The 13,414-nt window shown below is 41.0% G+C and overlaps 3 protein-coding genes across 5 annotated transcripts in view; 1 reads left to right on the forward strand and 2 right to left on the reverse strand.

Annotated features, from left to right (window-relative positions):
- Positions 1-1,454: 1,454 nt before the first annotated feature.
- LOC109464595 lies at positions 1,455-5,831 on the reverse strand. Its single transcript, XM_019761602.1, has 7 exons — positions 5,760-5,831; positions 4,908-4,958; positions 4,678-4,763; positions 4,266-4,457; positions 3,549-3,717; positions 3,029-3,221; positions 1,455-2,509 (listed from the first exon to the last, which is right to left on the reverse strand). Exons 1-7 carry the CDS (start codon positions 5,791-5,793, stop codon positions 2,302-2,304), a joined length of 933 nt encoding a protein of 310 aa, XP_019617161.1. The 5' UTR covers positions 5,794-5,831; the 3' UTR covers positions 1,455-2,301.
- A 101-nt stretch (positions 5,832-5,932) lies between these two features.
- On the reverse strand, positions 5,933-10,376 carry LOC109464538. Its single transcript, XM_019761543.1, has 6 exons — positions 10,272-10,376; positions 8,423-8,557; positions 7,816-7,926; positions 6,776-7,346; positions 6,332-6,492; positions 5,933-6,009 (listed from the first exon to the last, which is right to left on the reverse strand). The coding sequence occupies exons 2-6, from the start codon at positions 8,553-8,555 to the stop codon at positions 5,933-5,935; spliced, it is 1,053 nt and encodes a 350-aa protein (XP_019617102.1). The 5' UTR covers positions 8,556-8,557; positions 10,272-10,376.
- Positions 10,377-10,967: 591 nt separating this feature from the next.
- LOC109464728 (putative DUF21 domain-containing protein At1g03270) overlaps positions 10,968-13,414 on the forward strand; it is a 12,531-nt gene continuing 10,084 nt past the window's right edge. For all 3 annotated transcript variants that reach the window (XM_019761797.1, XM_019761798.1, XM_019761800.1), the window contains exons 1-2: positions 10,968-11,260; positions 12,237-12,495. In XM_019761797.1, coding sequence (XP_019617356.1) covers positions 11,104-11,260; positions 12,237-12,495 — 416 coding nt within the window. In that variant the 5' untranslated portion in view covers positions 10,968-11,103. The remainder of the gene's footprint in view (positions 11,261-12,236; positions 12,496-13,414) is intronic.

A 13,414-nucleotide genomic window follows, 5' to 3' on the forward strand; every position in this document is an offset into this window, starting at 1 on the left:
ACACCCCCCCACTGCTATTCCAAACAACGCGTTTTTCTGGACCATTCCAATTCGCCTCGTAATTTTAGGGGTGCGTCTGCAATATTACATTGACCGCGAAAGCAGCAACGGCAAAATTTAAAATACACATTCGTGCATCAACACGGGCATGCCCGCAGACGGCGTATAAAATTGCGTGCCGATTACACAAAGAGAACCCAGTGTTTTGACTGCGAACACGAAAAATCAGCCGATCACAACACTCCGTCCGGAGGTCCTGACCTCCTTCACGGAGTAATAAAAGGTTTCAATCATTGCACAAATGTTTTTGATTCAGTGGGAACATCTCATAAACACTATGTGATGTTACCACTGTACTATTACATTATAGTATATATATATACCTTTGCATCTGTTGACCTGTACTTAGCCCGATAGGTACAATAATGTTTATCTCTCGTTATCTCTTGTTATTAATAGACCCAGAGAAGCTCGAGCTCATGGGTGTCTATGGTAAAATTTTCTTGGGGACATGGAGCCGAGGTAGCCTCTTCCAGGCTTCGGGAGGCGACTAACTCCCTCGGCATGTTATCTCTCTATTTGACCAATTTCTACTCTTTCCAGTCGCCTCCTGAAGCCTGGTAGAGGCTAGAGCCGAGGAGTTAGCCTGTATACTGGTATCCTGGGAGCCAGACTCCCCTGGCTTCAGTGCGGATCACTATACCCACGGCTCCCAGGATAGTATAGTGGCCGTGGCAGCAGTCTGGCACCCAGGCTACTGAGATTGTGGTGCTCTAAAAGTTTGACGTCAGGAGCTGTTACAGCTTATCAAGAGTGGACACGGCACAGCTGTGGTCTGGAGGGGGATTTGTCTAGCTCGGAGGGCCCAGACGGGAGATTGGGCTATTTTTACAGAGAGTTAGGCCATCTGTGTTGTGTGTCTGCTGTATGTCTTCAACACACGCCATTCACTGTCGGAACAGATTGACGTCACCAGCGGAACACTGGTTTGGGTATTGTTTACTGTCACAGGAAAGGATCCTCGCATTGTGAAATTGTGAAGAACTGTAGATTAACATTGAAGATTAATGTTACATATATTATTATTACTATACTGTATTTTCATTTTCAAAGCGAAACCACAAAATATCTCGCTTTCTTGTGTCTAGTCTGGATGCCAGACCCATAGCACACTGAACGCAAAGTATCTCAGTAGATTTAATAATGCTGTTAAATACCGGGTAAGTCTGGTAATTTTAAATTGATAAATCCATTTTCATGCAACAACGTTCTTGTTACGTGTCCCTTCAGTACTGAACCCAAAATGACCAATATTAACAACAAAGAGGACGGCAAAGGGTCATGTACTAATTACTTAATGTATTTTCAAATCACGCTACAGAAGAACAAAAACGTAAGACTTAGTACACCTTTACATATCAACTAATGCATTTTTCTTTTCAACCATTGTGCTACACTTGCTTTTTACTTCCGTTAGGGGCCAGTAAGCTATTAAATAAATCTCACTACTCGATATACATAATATACAATTCTTTAACGCAGCTTACAACCACCTCATATTAAGCTTATGTGATATAGACGTTGCGGTAAATAAACGCTGAAACGTTTGCCTAACACTATAACATAATTTGATAGGCATACAGTAGGATGGCAAGGTTTAGAATGAATCTTACTATTGCTACTAGTACTATTGCTTGTTACGTGTAGCCCATTGCTTGCTACAGTTTGTTTATTGTGGAAGTATGTACACCAGAGCTACCATATTCTATTTCTTCAGTGAACTGTATGGAACTTACTAGTACTACTAACGCTGACTAGCGGAACAGAACAGCATTGCAATTAATCCCCAGGTGAGATACATGTACATGGTGTAGTCTCTCCAGTTCATGTTTATCCATTTGGTTCCATTGCAAGTAAGAAATGCTATAACAAAAAAAACTGCATTGCAATATTAAATACGTGGCTAAAACACATACACTTGTGATTTGCTTGGGTAATATATCATAGGTAAACATAGAAAGTTTAAGAACGTTTTTTGCAAATGCATATGCCCGAGGGCTAATTGCAAATACAAACACCATGGATGAAAAAGAGCTTCACTGTACAATGATATAAGAGTCTACGTGATACTACATTCTTCATTAGTGCACCTGAAATAATGAATATTAGAATAACCGATCCCTCATAAACTACGCTCACTTGGTGGTTTATTATGTGGTTATCGCACATGAACAGGGATTATCTCACCATATACACCTCGGGGCGGGGCATTAACCCTTTAGTACTATAGTGTTCAGCTACCTAGTACTCCAATGTCAGGAACTCCTGTCCTGGTTGCGGTGTGTGTGTGGCGTAGGACAGCATAGTCATCAGGTTGTGGGCGAACTGGACTTCTGGTTGAAAGGCCAAGCTAGTTGCAATGTCGTAGGCAGTCCGCGCACAGTCGGTAGCTCTGGAGAACTGCTGTAGCCTATATGATAGGACAGCTGTTGCCATCAACCAGAAACACCTGGAATGTAGAAAATATTAGGATATGAATATTGATGAATGGATGAATAAAAGACCTTTATTGTACGTTTATGCTCATGATGCACACAAGCTAAATATAGGTCATGAATAAACAGGAAAAATTACAGTAATATCTTATTTAAACTATACATACTTATGTGAACTACAATTTACAGGTTCAACTTCTTCTCGCTTCTTGAGGCAGTTGTAGATGGACTTTTGTCGAAGTAGATATGTAACAGTGGGGGGTTTATAGGCGTTACCAACTGACCCGGCAAACGGGTCTAGACCTTTTAGCGGAGTGGCTAGAGCGTCTGGTTATGACGCTCTGGTGCCCGGGAGGTCGTGGGTTCGAACCCCGGCCCGGGACCAGAAGGGTTTTTACTGTCTCCTCATGTTTCTTACAGTACTTCGCAAAGACTAAGTTGTCATTCGTGAAAGACCATGTTTCAGACACGAAAGAACCTTTGCTCCTAAGAGACGATAGGAACATAAAATTAGTTCTGTCGAGTAAACCTACCTGGCACGAAGGGTGATTCCTTCCCAGAGATCCGATTCAACTTTGGTAAGACAATTCGCGGCCATTCTCAGGTCATCCTCTGATATGGGGCGTCCGACGTTCTTCGCGTCAACTGAACAGTCCAGGAGCAGCATGGCCAGTCGAATGAACGCCTTGCGCAGTTTGTTGCCACAAGACACGGTGTAGACTCGCCCTACAGTCGAAAAGGGACGAAATGGTGACTCATTCTGACTCCAGCCATTTTAAAGTTAATACAGGGTATTTGGATATTATAGTATAGTCTACCTGCAAGAGAAAAAAAAAGTTACCACAAAATGGCTAAACTTTCTTGTGTCCTGTTGAACCGTAGCCGGGACTGTCTTGCGAAGATAGGGCTGATTAGCCATACTATACACTACACACGGCCACAACATCGGTGTTACCATCTTAATTTTGAGATAAAAGGATGTCTACTACTACCAGTCTAACTGCTGCAGTGCAGATGTTATATCAGCTCCTAGACCACAAATGAGATCCTCACCTTGAATCCCTCGTTGGAAGTGGTCGATGGCCAAAAGGAAGTTCTGCTTGGCATCTATGAAGGTCTTGTTGTCGCGTTTTGTGGATCCACTGTTCACCTGGGCAAGCAGGCAGGCACAGTTGTAGAACACTTCACCGGCGTTTCTGCCCGGCTCCACGTGGCGGATAACCTGCATGAATAGAAATAAATATCAAGTTGGAATACATTTTTACAACGCAAAGAAATTCTCTCGCCTAGAGCTTTCGACACGTCACTCTGGTCTTCCTCGGTAGACTGACCATGTGAGACTTGTCACGTGGCTTCTCTGAAGTGTGACGTCGAAACTGGGTCAAAGGTATCTGGTAGACGCGACGGAGGCCGACATCGTCTACCAGATATCTTTGACCCAGTGTTGATGTCACACTTCAAATAAGCCACGTGAAACGTCTTATTGGGTCAGTCTACTGGGGAAGACCAGAGTGACTGGTCGAAAGCTCTACGTAAAAGAATTTCTTTGTGTTGAATCAAAAGTTTTAACTTTAAACATGTAACTACCAACACAGATGAACTTTCATGAAAGTGGAATCACTGTATGTCATTCACTCTATATAGCTAGAACTTTTAAGTTCTAGCTATATAGAATTCCCTGGAAGAACCGTGCCATTAACTTGGTATCATATTCTATGGGATTTAAACCTTACCTAACGTTATGTGCAAAATATGAAGCTTTGTTTGTACCTGCATGGCAAGGTGTATAGCGTGGTCAGACTCCTGATGTTTCCCCTCTCTACGCTTTATTGCAGACATGGTGTAGAGGGTGTGCGCCTGGTGCTCGATAGGGCACTTCGTCTGTGGTATCAAGTCGAACGCTTTCTGGAGGAGTTCGGCTGCTTTCGCAAACTCACATCGGTAGTACGACGCAACTATGGCCTGAAATATGAAAAATGATTTTTGCTACAGATGAATACTATTCAAAATCATTGTACGAAGCAAGTTTACTCAAGAAACAGATATTAGGATTCTTTGGACACTTTTTTTTCTGAACTGAAAATTCATTGTACTGGCAATGCAACCATGAGTTGAGACCAGCAAATATCAAAGCTGTGCATTGTAGAACAGCGTTCTGGACAGAAACAGAACAACGACATACCTCAAACGTAACCAAAATCGACACATCTGGATCGGCCATTTTTTCCATCACGCGCTTCATCACAGCATCAAACTTCCTCCATCGCCCTTTCAAAGAAAAGTAGGTACGAGGGTGATGAATGAATATTGTGAATGAATTATGACAGTTAGGTATAGGCATTTATTCATTTATCACAAACTGCTAATTTGTTGTAGCAAGCATTATGCATAAAAATCCTAATGATAACTTACCTTGCTCTCCTAGTATTTCCATTGCTTCGACAATGGAGGATCCCTTACGTCCTGTCAAAGATAGATAAAAGGCAATGAGGAAATGCACTGTGATTGAAATGTTGTTCTTAACGTACGCACGTAAAATACAGGATATTGGTTTCTAATCACATCAAATAGGCCTACACCCCAAGATAAACAATCATAAGATAATCATCTGTGTCTAAAAGTCATTTTACAACAAGAATTCGGAGATCTCATACCTCCATGAAATATATGAGTTTTTGTAAATGTTTTACACAGTATATTACAGTACAGAACAAAATAACACGGGCTTTTGTTTTCAAACACACAGCTAGCACCTTTGGCCTGAAATATGTAGGTCAGCCTATTCCAGAGGGAGAACCTCATTAATCAAACCAGCGCACTAACCGCTGGTTTTTTGTTGCATAACCGGCACATCTGTTTTCCCTGCCTTACAAAACTGGACGTTCTGCTGCAGTACCAAGGTAAGGCACCAGGAGGCCCATATTTGACCTTGACCTTTGGTTTCCTAAGATCTACCAGCAAACCAAATATCATCACAATCCATAAAGGCGTTCTGAAGTGTGGAAACACACACACACACACACACACACACACACACACACACACACACACACACACACACACACACACACACACACACACACACACATACATACGTACATACATACACACACAGAAACGCGCCAAAAACAATACCTCCATTTTCATGGAGGTAATGGAGTCTTTGTGTCTTCCAGTCTGGATGGATGTAGTCTCTTTGTCTACTGTAGTCTTTGGGAACACCCTACAGCGAATGACATATGTATGATTGAAACATGCACTTGCCTGATGCCGCTGAGTAGCCTGGGCTCTTGTACATTGGAAGGTAGGATTCATCTTTTAACCATGGATAGGCTGTGCGACCTGTACATACAGCATATGGTTCCCACGTTAAAAAAGACAGATAAATCATAAAATGACCAGAAGAAAATTTCTGCTGGAAAACCATATCGAATGTTTCAGAAGCAAACGCCGGGGGTCGAATACATTTCCTCCGTTTGGTTTGCATTGACGAAATCCTTCGGTGTGTATATTTCTGGAACAACAAATGGAAATCTTTTCTTTCAGATCTACCCTGAACAAAGACGGTGGGCGACACAAGTTATCTGGCACGTATGACCGAATACTACGGTCACGTGTCTCTGACGTCACGTTCCAAGAGTAGACAGGTCCATTCCATGAACAAGGTTGAAGGAGTCGAAAATTTAGGTAAGTCCTAATTTAATGTAAGACAAAATTTAGTCTTTACTTCATAATGACTCTTACCAACACAGATGAACTTTCATGCTAAGAAAGTCTTTTCTGTTACCCCAAAGGGCATGGATGAAATTAAAGTTCAACATCAACATCGTACACACCTGCCTTACTGTGTTTTGTCCTGACGGCGGGACTTGTGTATTTCGTCAAGGAGAGCTGTTCGGGTTCTTGATGCTTCATCTCGTTTTTTTCCACTTCGAACGTCACTTCAACGATGATCTCTTCGGCTGGAGAGCATTCCTCTCTGTCACCATTGCTCACTGGGATAAAAAATATAATTAAAAACATAATCCACAATAATTAAACTGAGTTATTGACCTATGGAAAAGGTGTAACAAGTTATATATGTACGTATCTTACGCGTTAGTTTTATAACAGATGTGTATATGGATGTTTGCACTGTTCTTCTATATTTCAAACATTAATGCATGAGGTTTATAACTTTTTGAATGGTTAAACATTACTAGTGCCGGTCGGCAAGTACTGCGAATTTCCCTATTTCAAAATATTGGCTACGTATGAGAAGGTAGCAAGCACCTTTAAATTTGTGTCCTGTGCTCGTGCTGGAGACTAAGGCAACAAAGTTGTGCAATATTGCTCCAAATCCCATCGCCATCTTAGCCAAAGTGGCCCACGTCTTCGGGAGGTCCTTCAGGCGAAGCAGGGAAAACGTTGGAATAGGATTCTTGGGCTGATACACAAGTTGTTGTTCTTGGTCGACACGTACATCCGATGTCATGTTGGCCCCTTTTGCTGATCTTGTAGTTACATTGACGTTGGTAACTTTGATACGTAGCTTCTCGCAATCTAGGTCTGGAATTGGGGAAAGCTTTAAGAGTTCCACAATGACACTTTCGAGACGGCCGCTCTTCCCGTCTTCGCGTATCTTCTCCGCGATTTCCAAAGTGGGTGCCAAGAGGTAGAACTTGACGCAACACTTTTGACAAGTCATCAGCGTGGTGCCTTGGTACTTTTCGGAAAAATGCTTGTTGGCCAGTTCTTTTCCCGCGGGAGTATCAAAGAACTTCACAATTGTTTCATCCACCTGGTCTCCGTTCTTTTTCGTGATTTTACGCCGGGTCTCTGTCGCGATGGGTGTAGGGTCGTCACTCTGCCCTATCGTGCCAAAGTAAAATACTCATTAGCTGGGGTACAACATTCATTCATTCATTCATTCATTCATTCATTCATTCATTCATTCATTCATTCATTCATTCATTCATTCATTCATTCATTCATTCATTCATTAATTCATTCATTCATTCATTCATCCATTCATTCATTCATTCATTCATTTCCTCTTTCCTTTCCATGGTTTACATACATTGAGATTTAAATCAGCCATATTTCTACAAGTATATACTTTCTTAAATTTCAAGTACAATATTCAGTCACATGATACATGACACTATCTGTATAGCCGGAATGAACACCCATCGGCTTAACGTGCCAGTTTACTGTATACTCATCGATATCGAAATACAGCAAGACTTACGTAAGAGAAATGCAACCTGAAAGAGATAGGTGACTTACAAACTGGAATGGTCATAGAGGTAGGAAGATTATCAAACAATGCACCACTTACTGACTGGACTTCCATTTTCAGGCATTGCTATTGTTATAGATGGGTTGTCGCCAGACTGGATAACGACATGTCCATCTCCTGAAACCTTGGCGTCATTTTTCTGCGTTCTCACTGGGGAAGGGCATCACAAAAATAATATCAATTAGCCATCCGATTTTTAAATCTATTTATAACATCACAATTTATCTGTTTAACAAGAATTTTCTACATGTACGCGGTAATAGCTTTGCTGAGTCAAAACGACTAGACCTGATTATTTATTTCATTTTTTAAAATTTATATAAAAGTATTTTACTCGAAAAAACGTATTGATTGGAATTATGGGGATATATGGATAATTTTTCATGTGTTTGGCCCATTTTTCACCTCATATACAACAAAAGAAACTTATCTCTAATACACATACTGTCCTATTAATACCAGAAAAATATTCATGAAAAAATGAAAAAATGGGGTAGCCAACGCTAAAAGACCTGAGTCTCCATTTACTTCCGCATATATTTGATTACTCATAAACTTAATTTCTGGTGTTCATTCATAAATAATTCAGTTCTGCATAGAAACATTTCCACTGCAATCTCATCATCATATAGTACACACAACTCACCACTGTTATCCTCTTTCTTCTTGCGGTAAATATGACGCCCTCCTCCTAGTAAGAGCAGTGTGATGAACGCGAGAACAATGGTCGAGGCCACCCACGTGCCATACGTGTGTATATACGTGTGTATACACTCCATATCTACAGAATATGAACACAACTACTTAGGAATACGAAGCCTAATATTGTGTTTCACAACTGCTGCCCCAAACTCAACAGGTTTAGTTTTGGTTTCAATTTTGATTGTCTGCAGTCAACATAGACAAATTACCATGCAAAACCTCAAGACTTGAAATCAAAATAGCAATATATATAAATGTGACACAACAGCTAGGTAGAATGCGTTTGGATACAGGTTTGGACAAAGTATGTCTATATGATTGAAATTTGGCTATATGATACTTGGAATCGGACCCTTGGAATCGATAATTTTTATATGATAAAAGCAAAGTAATAGATTTGCTGAGTCAGAACGACTAGACCTGATTATTGGCCTGCATGCCCTTTTGCGTAAGACGAAATCAGGCCTTTTTAGTCTCCGTAATCCGTAGGCAGCCTAAAAAAAATCAACGTTATTCGTAATACAGTAGTACATTAGCGGCAAAGCGTAAAGTCGTAATCAGCTCTGAGACTTTAACGTAATTCATAATCGGCGGCGAAAATTTTGCGTAATTCGTAATCACTACTACCTTCCCCTCCATGCAGGAACCTCATTTCCATTTTTAGTTAAGAAAAGATTAACATTTGACTCGTAAAGATGCATTAATTGAGGTAAAAAATCCGTAAGCAGCACAGTTTCCCATATTGTATGCCCCCCTCCACCGAGACAATGACTTAATCGAAAAATCGTAGCGAAGTTTTCTGAGGTAGAAAGTATTGTAACAGTTCTATTCATCAATTGGTGCTATGTGCTCAAGGTTTGGGTTTTGCCTTATTTTGGGCGTGTTTTTAGGCTTTTTTATCGTTTTTTTTTGCACTGGACTTTTCTTCCTCAACCCAACCCATTCCCAATCCAAAATCCAATCCTCTGCTTGGGGAGTACCCAAGGTGTGGGGAACCCTATGCGACAGCATACACCGTAATGCGTGACCTCACTATGACTACCACCACAGACCACTTGGAAAGGGGAATCCCCATCGTCTGGAAATTTCGTGACGCACTGAACGTATACGTGTTGACATGTAAACTAACGTCATTTTGCCTTCGTATTACAGTCTGGTAACATCGTTCTATTGTCTTCAAGTATGTGGATGTCATGTGACATTGAAAGACAAAAAACAACACCAAAAACCCTTCTTAGGAGCAATAGTTCAGCGTAAACAACATGAGAATATAAGTCCGCCATTTTGGTCAGTTCAGTTTCACATCCTGCACAGTACGTAAAACTCTGCCCATTCTAAGTCAATTTGACGCATTATGTCTTGTTTGACATCATTAACAAGAAAGCACGTGTGCTCTAGTGTCACTGTATCATATCTACACCGTTAAAATGGAAATAAATATCAGATTATTCAGGGAAAAACTGCAATAAAATCAGTTTCACTTTCGACACTATTCTTGTACCAGAGGCATTTTTGCTCTCAAGCTAATCGTGACTAACTGAAATGATGCGACCACACCCACATTTCTATCAAAAAGAAATTTAACATTTTCTCCTAGACAGCAAAGTTTGTTCCTTGGCAGTGTTGCATACTTCTGTAAGCGATAGTATGATGGGAAGCATACGTTTTGAGTCGCACATATGCCTCCTTAGTGTTGTTACTACTGTGGATCAATACTTATTACTATATCAGCAGGTGTCAACTTCAACGGGATTCATTGAAGGTAATGTGCATTTGGTAAATGGATGCCTTACCTGTAGATGAAAGATGCGTAACGAAGCTCGAAAACTGTTGTTAAAACGGCGCCGGCTTGTCGGTCTGAGGCATGAGCACCTTGCAGTTGCGCAGGTGCCAGGTGCTGTGACCTGGTACGTCAGGTGCTTTTTCACGGTCAACAGAAAGGGGTCGTGGCAGAAAAACAGTAGCCTTACAGTACTATCGATATCCATCAGTCTATATCATGTAAAGAGAAATGGAAAAGAAAAGTTTGGCTGCCCTGCACAAAACGTTAGCAATAGCTTTTTCAGGCTTTTGTAGGAAACTTAATTAGGGTGTGAAAACAAACATTTGTACCAAATTTATGGCCTGACTATGATGGAAATCTTATAGAATAAGAAATTACAAAGATTCACACTATGTTAAAACTTTTTTTAGCAATACAGAAAGACAACATTTGCAGAAGTTGTCATTTGAAAACTATAAGTAGTTACTGGTGAAGATAACGTTACCTATTTAAAGGCTTTAAAAGTAAGCGCTAGCTTCCAACAGGTTGTTTCAATGCAGTCTATTATTGAAAACAGATCTGGAATATTTGTCAAATTGAAGTATTGTGAAAAGACTAGCTGCTGCGTTTTATTATATCTTGTATAAACGCTTTTCATCCACGGTTTATTATTGTTTTTGATAAAAAAGGTATTTGACAGGTTGTTGCATCGTGAAGCATGCTGGGAACAGCTGATCACTTCCTGTATAAAAGATGGCGGCCAAGAAGTAGTTTTTCAAGTCTATAATCTCAAGAATAAACCACCACAACTTCGCGCCAAACGACACTCTTTCGTCGCCACAAAAACGCAGAAGACTCTCAGGATGGCGCACGAAAACATAACGTGCATCCCGAAGGACTGGCCCCTGACTATCATCTGTAACGGCGAGGTGTATGATGAGGAAGAACCGCCGCTGACGATCTACGATGCACACTTCTGGATATACCTGGGCGTGTACGTGGCTCTGGTCATGGTGGCAGGTAGGGCAACCCAAAATTGAATTTCAGGATTTCTTCATTCATTGGATGTTAAAAAAAATTCAGAAAACCCTGTTAAAAGGGACTTGTTGTTATAGCTATATGAAATGTAAAAGATTATTGTCCCATGTATCCGCCCCCCTCCCCAAACTTTCCAGTCTAAGTTCCAAAGAACCTCCTTGGTCTAACATGTGAACGCAAATATGGACAGGGAATGATCGCTAAACCAAGGACAGTATGACGTTTTCAAAAAAATTCAATAGATCAGGGCGAACGTATTCTCTTAAAGGCACTAATATAGGTTCTTAGTACAAAGTTTCAGTTTCCTAAATTGCCCCCCTCCCCACGCACATGTAACTTTAGTTAACATAGACACGCCCATATTAATTCACTCTTTCATACATGTTTGTGAAACCACCTGTAACGTTGAATAATGGCCCCAGGGTGTGGTGGAAAATTGTCTAGACTATAGGACAGACATATAGTTCAAGGTCCTGGCCCCTGCATGTGACCTAAGTTCTACACCCAGTATATGTAATTAGTATACACCTCCTAAAGGCATATGTATTGTGTTATCAACTTTTAAACATGTTTTGGATATCCTTAATTTGAACTTCACCATTAAAAAAATCTGTGGTAGTCATGGTGGCTTTTTTTGGCTTTTATTGTTTTAAAAAAACAATACAATGCATAAAGAGGTGGTAAATACGGTCTAACTCTAAGAAAAAGTGATACAATTTATACATAATTGCTCCCCTCCTAAAATTCTTGACGTGTATACAGTAATTTTGTGTGGTACTTTTATATGTCGGTTTTCATGGTCACTTCTGTACCGCAAACTACAACATTCTCCTTGCTGCACCTGCCATTAAATTATGTGAATGTATAGCTCCACGAACATGTCTTTTTTTTCACAGACGGTGAACTTTTGGTACTGTGAACATAAAGTAATTACATGTACATTATTTCTTTACTTAAGGTTTGATGGCAGGGTTGACCATGGGTCTACTGTCTCTGGACAAGAACAGCCTGAAAGTTCTGAAGGAGGGAGGCAAGCCGAGTGAGCGGAAACACGCGGCCAAAATCCTGCCCATCGTGGAGAATCACCATCTCCTGCTGGTCACCCTGCTGCTGACCAATGCAGGCGCCGTGGAGGCCATGCCTATCTTCTTGGACAAGATCTCCAACCCCATCATAGCCATTGTCGTGTCAGTTACGGCAGTGCTCATTTTTGGAGAGTAAGTTACTGTTGTAACAGTGGGGGGTTTATAGGCACTACCAACTGATCCGTCTGACGGGTCTAGACCTTTTAGCCAATTCGGTAGGAGCATCGGATTATAAGATGGCGCCCGGGGGCCGTGGGTTCGATCCCAGCCAGGGGCCAGGGTTTTTTATCTGTTTCTACTCTCCTAATTCTCACATTACTATCACATTAGGCGAGGCAACTAAGGGAGCCTCTTTCATATACTGTATTTGTTGTTATACTGGCTCCCTATATATACAGCAAACATAAACAAGAGGCTCCCTTTAAGTTGAGGAAAAATTAAGTCCATTTATTGTTGAATTGAATAAGCCAGGGTACCATCTTGGTTAGATTACGTCTGCTTCGATTCGATAGTCACCACCCACTAGACTTTCAGACTAGCATGGGACATCCTATTAACAGAAAAATTTGATACTGATGTAAAACAAATGTCAGTACTTTTGCTTGTAATTCAATTCAATTTTCAATTCAATTCTTTATTTCATACCAACGTTACAGACATACAAAAAATGTGTTGCCTGAATGGCATTGGTATTTACAGCAATAACAGCAAGATAAGGTACATAACATATATTACACATATATACATACTATTAAAATATATACATTAAATCAACAGGGCATCCCAGATATGACACGTTTACACAGTCTGGTTGTATAGTCTGATAGACTGATGTAGGAACGAGTTCTGGAGTCTTTTTGTTCTGGCTGGGGGGATGGATATAGTGTTCTTGTTCCTAAGAGAGCGTCCAGTGGCGTTAGCTCTAGAGACAGGGACGAGGTCGTGTAGGGGGTGGTTCTCCTGGAGCATCTGTCTAAAGAGTTTCACAGCGGCATCCTCGCGCCTCGACTGCAGGGTGGGTAGTTCGGGAACGTCACGCCTGCCAGCTCGG

Source organism: Branchiostoma belcheri, unplaced genomic scaffold (assembly GCF_001625305.1).
Source record: "Branchiostoma belcheri isolate BF01 breed outbred unplaced genomic scaffold, Haploidv18h27 scaffold14, whole genome shotgun sequence".
Classification (NCBI taxonomy): Eukaryota; Metazoa; Chordata; class Leptocardii; order Amphioxiformes; family Branchiostomatidae; genus Branchiostoma; species Branchiostoma belcheri.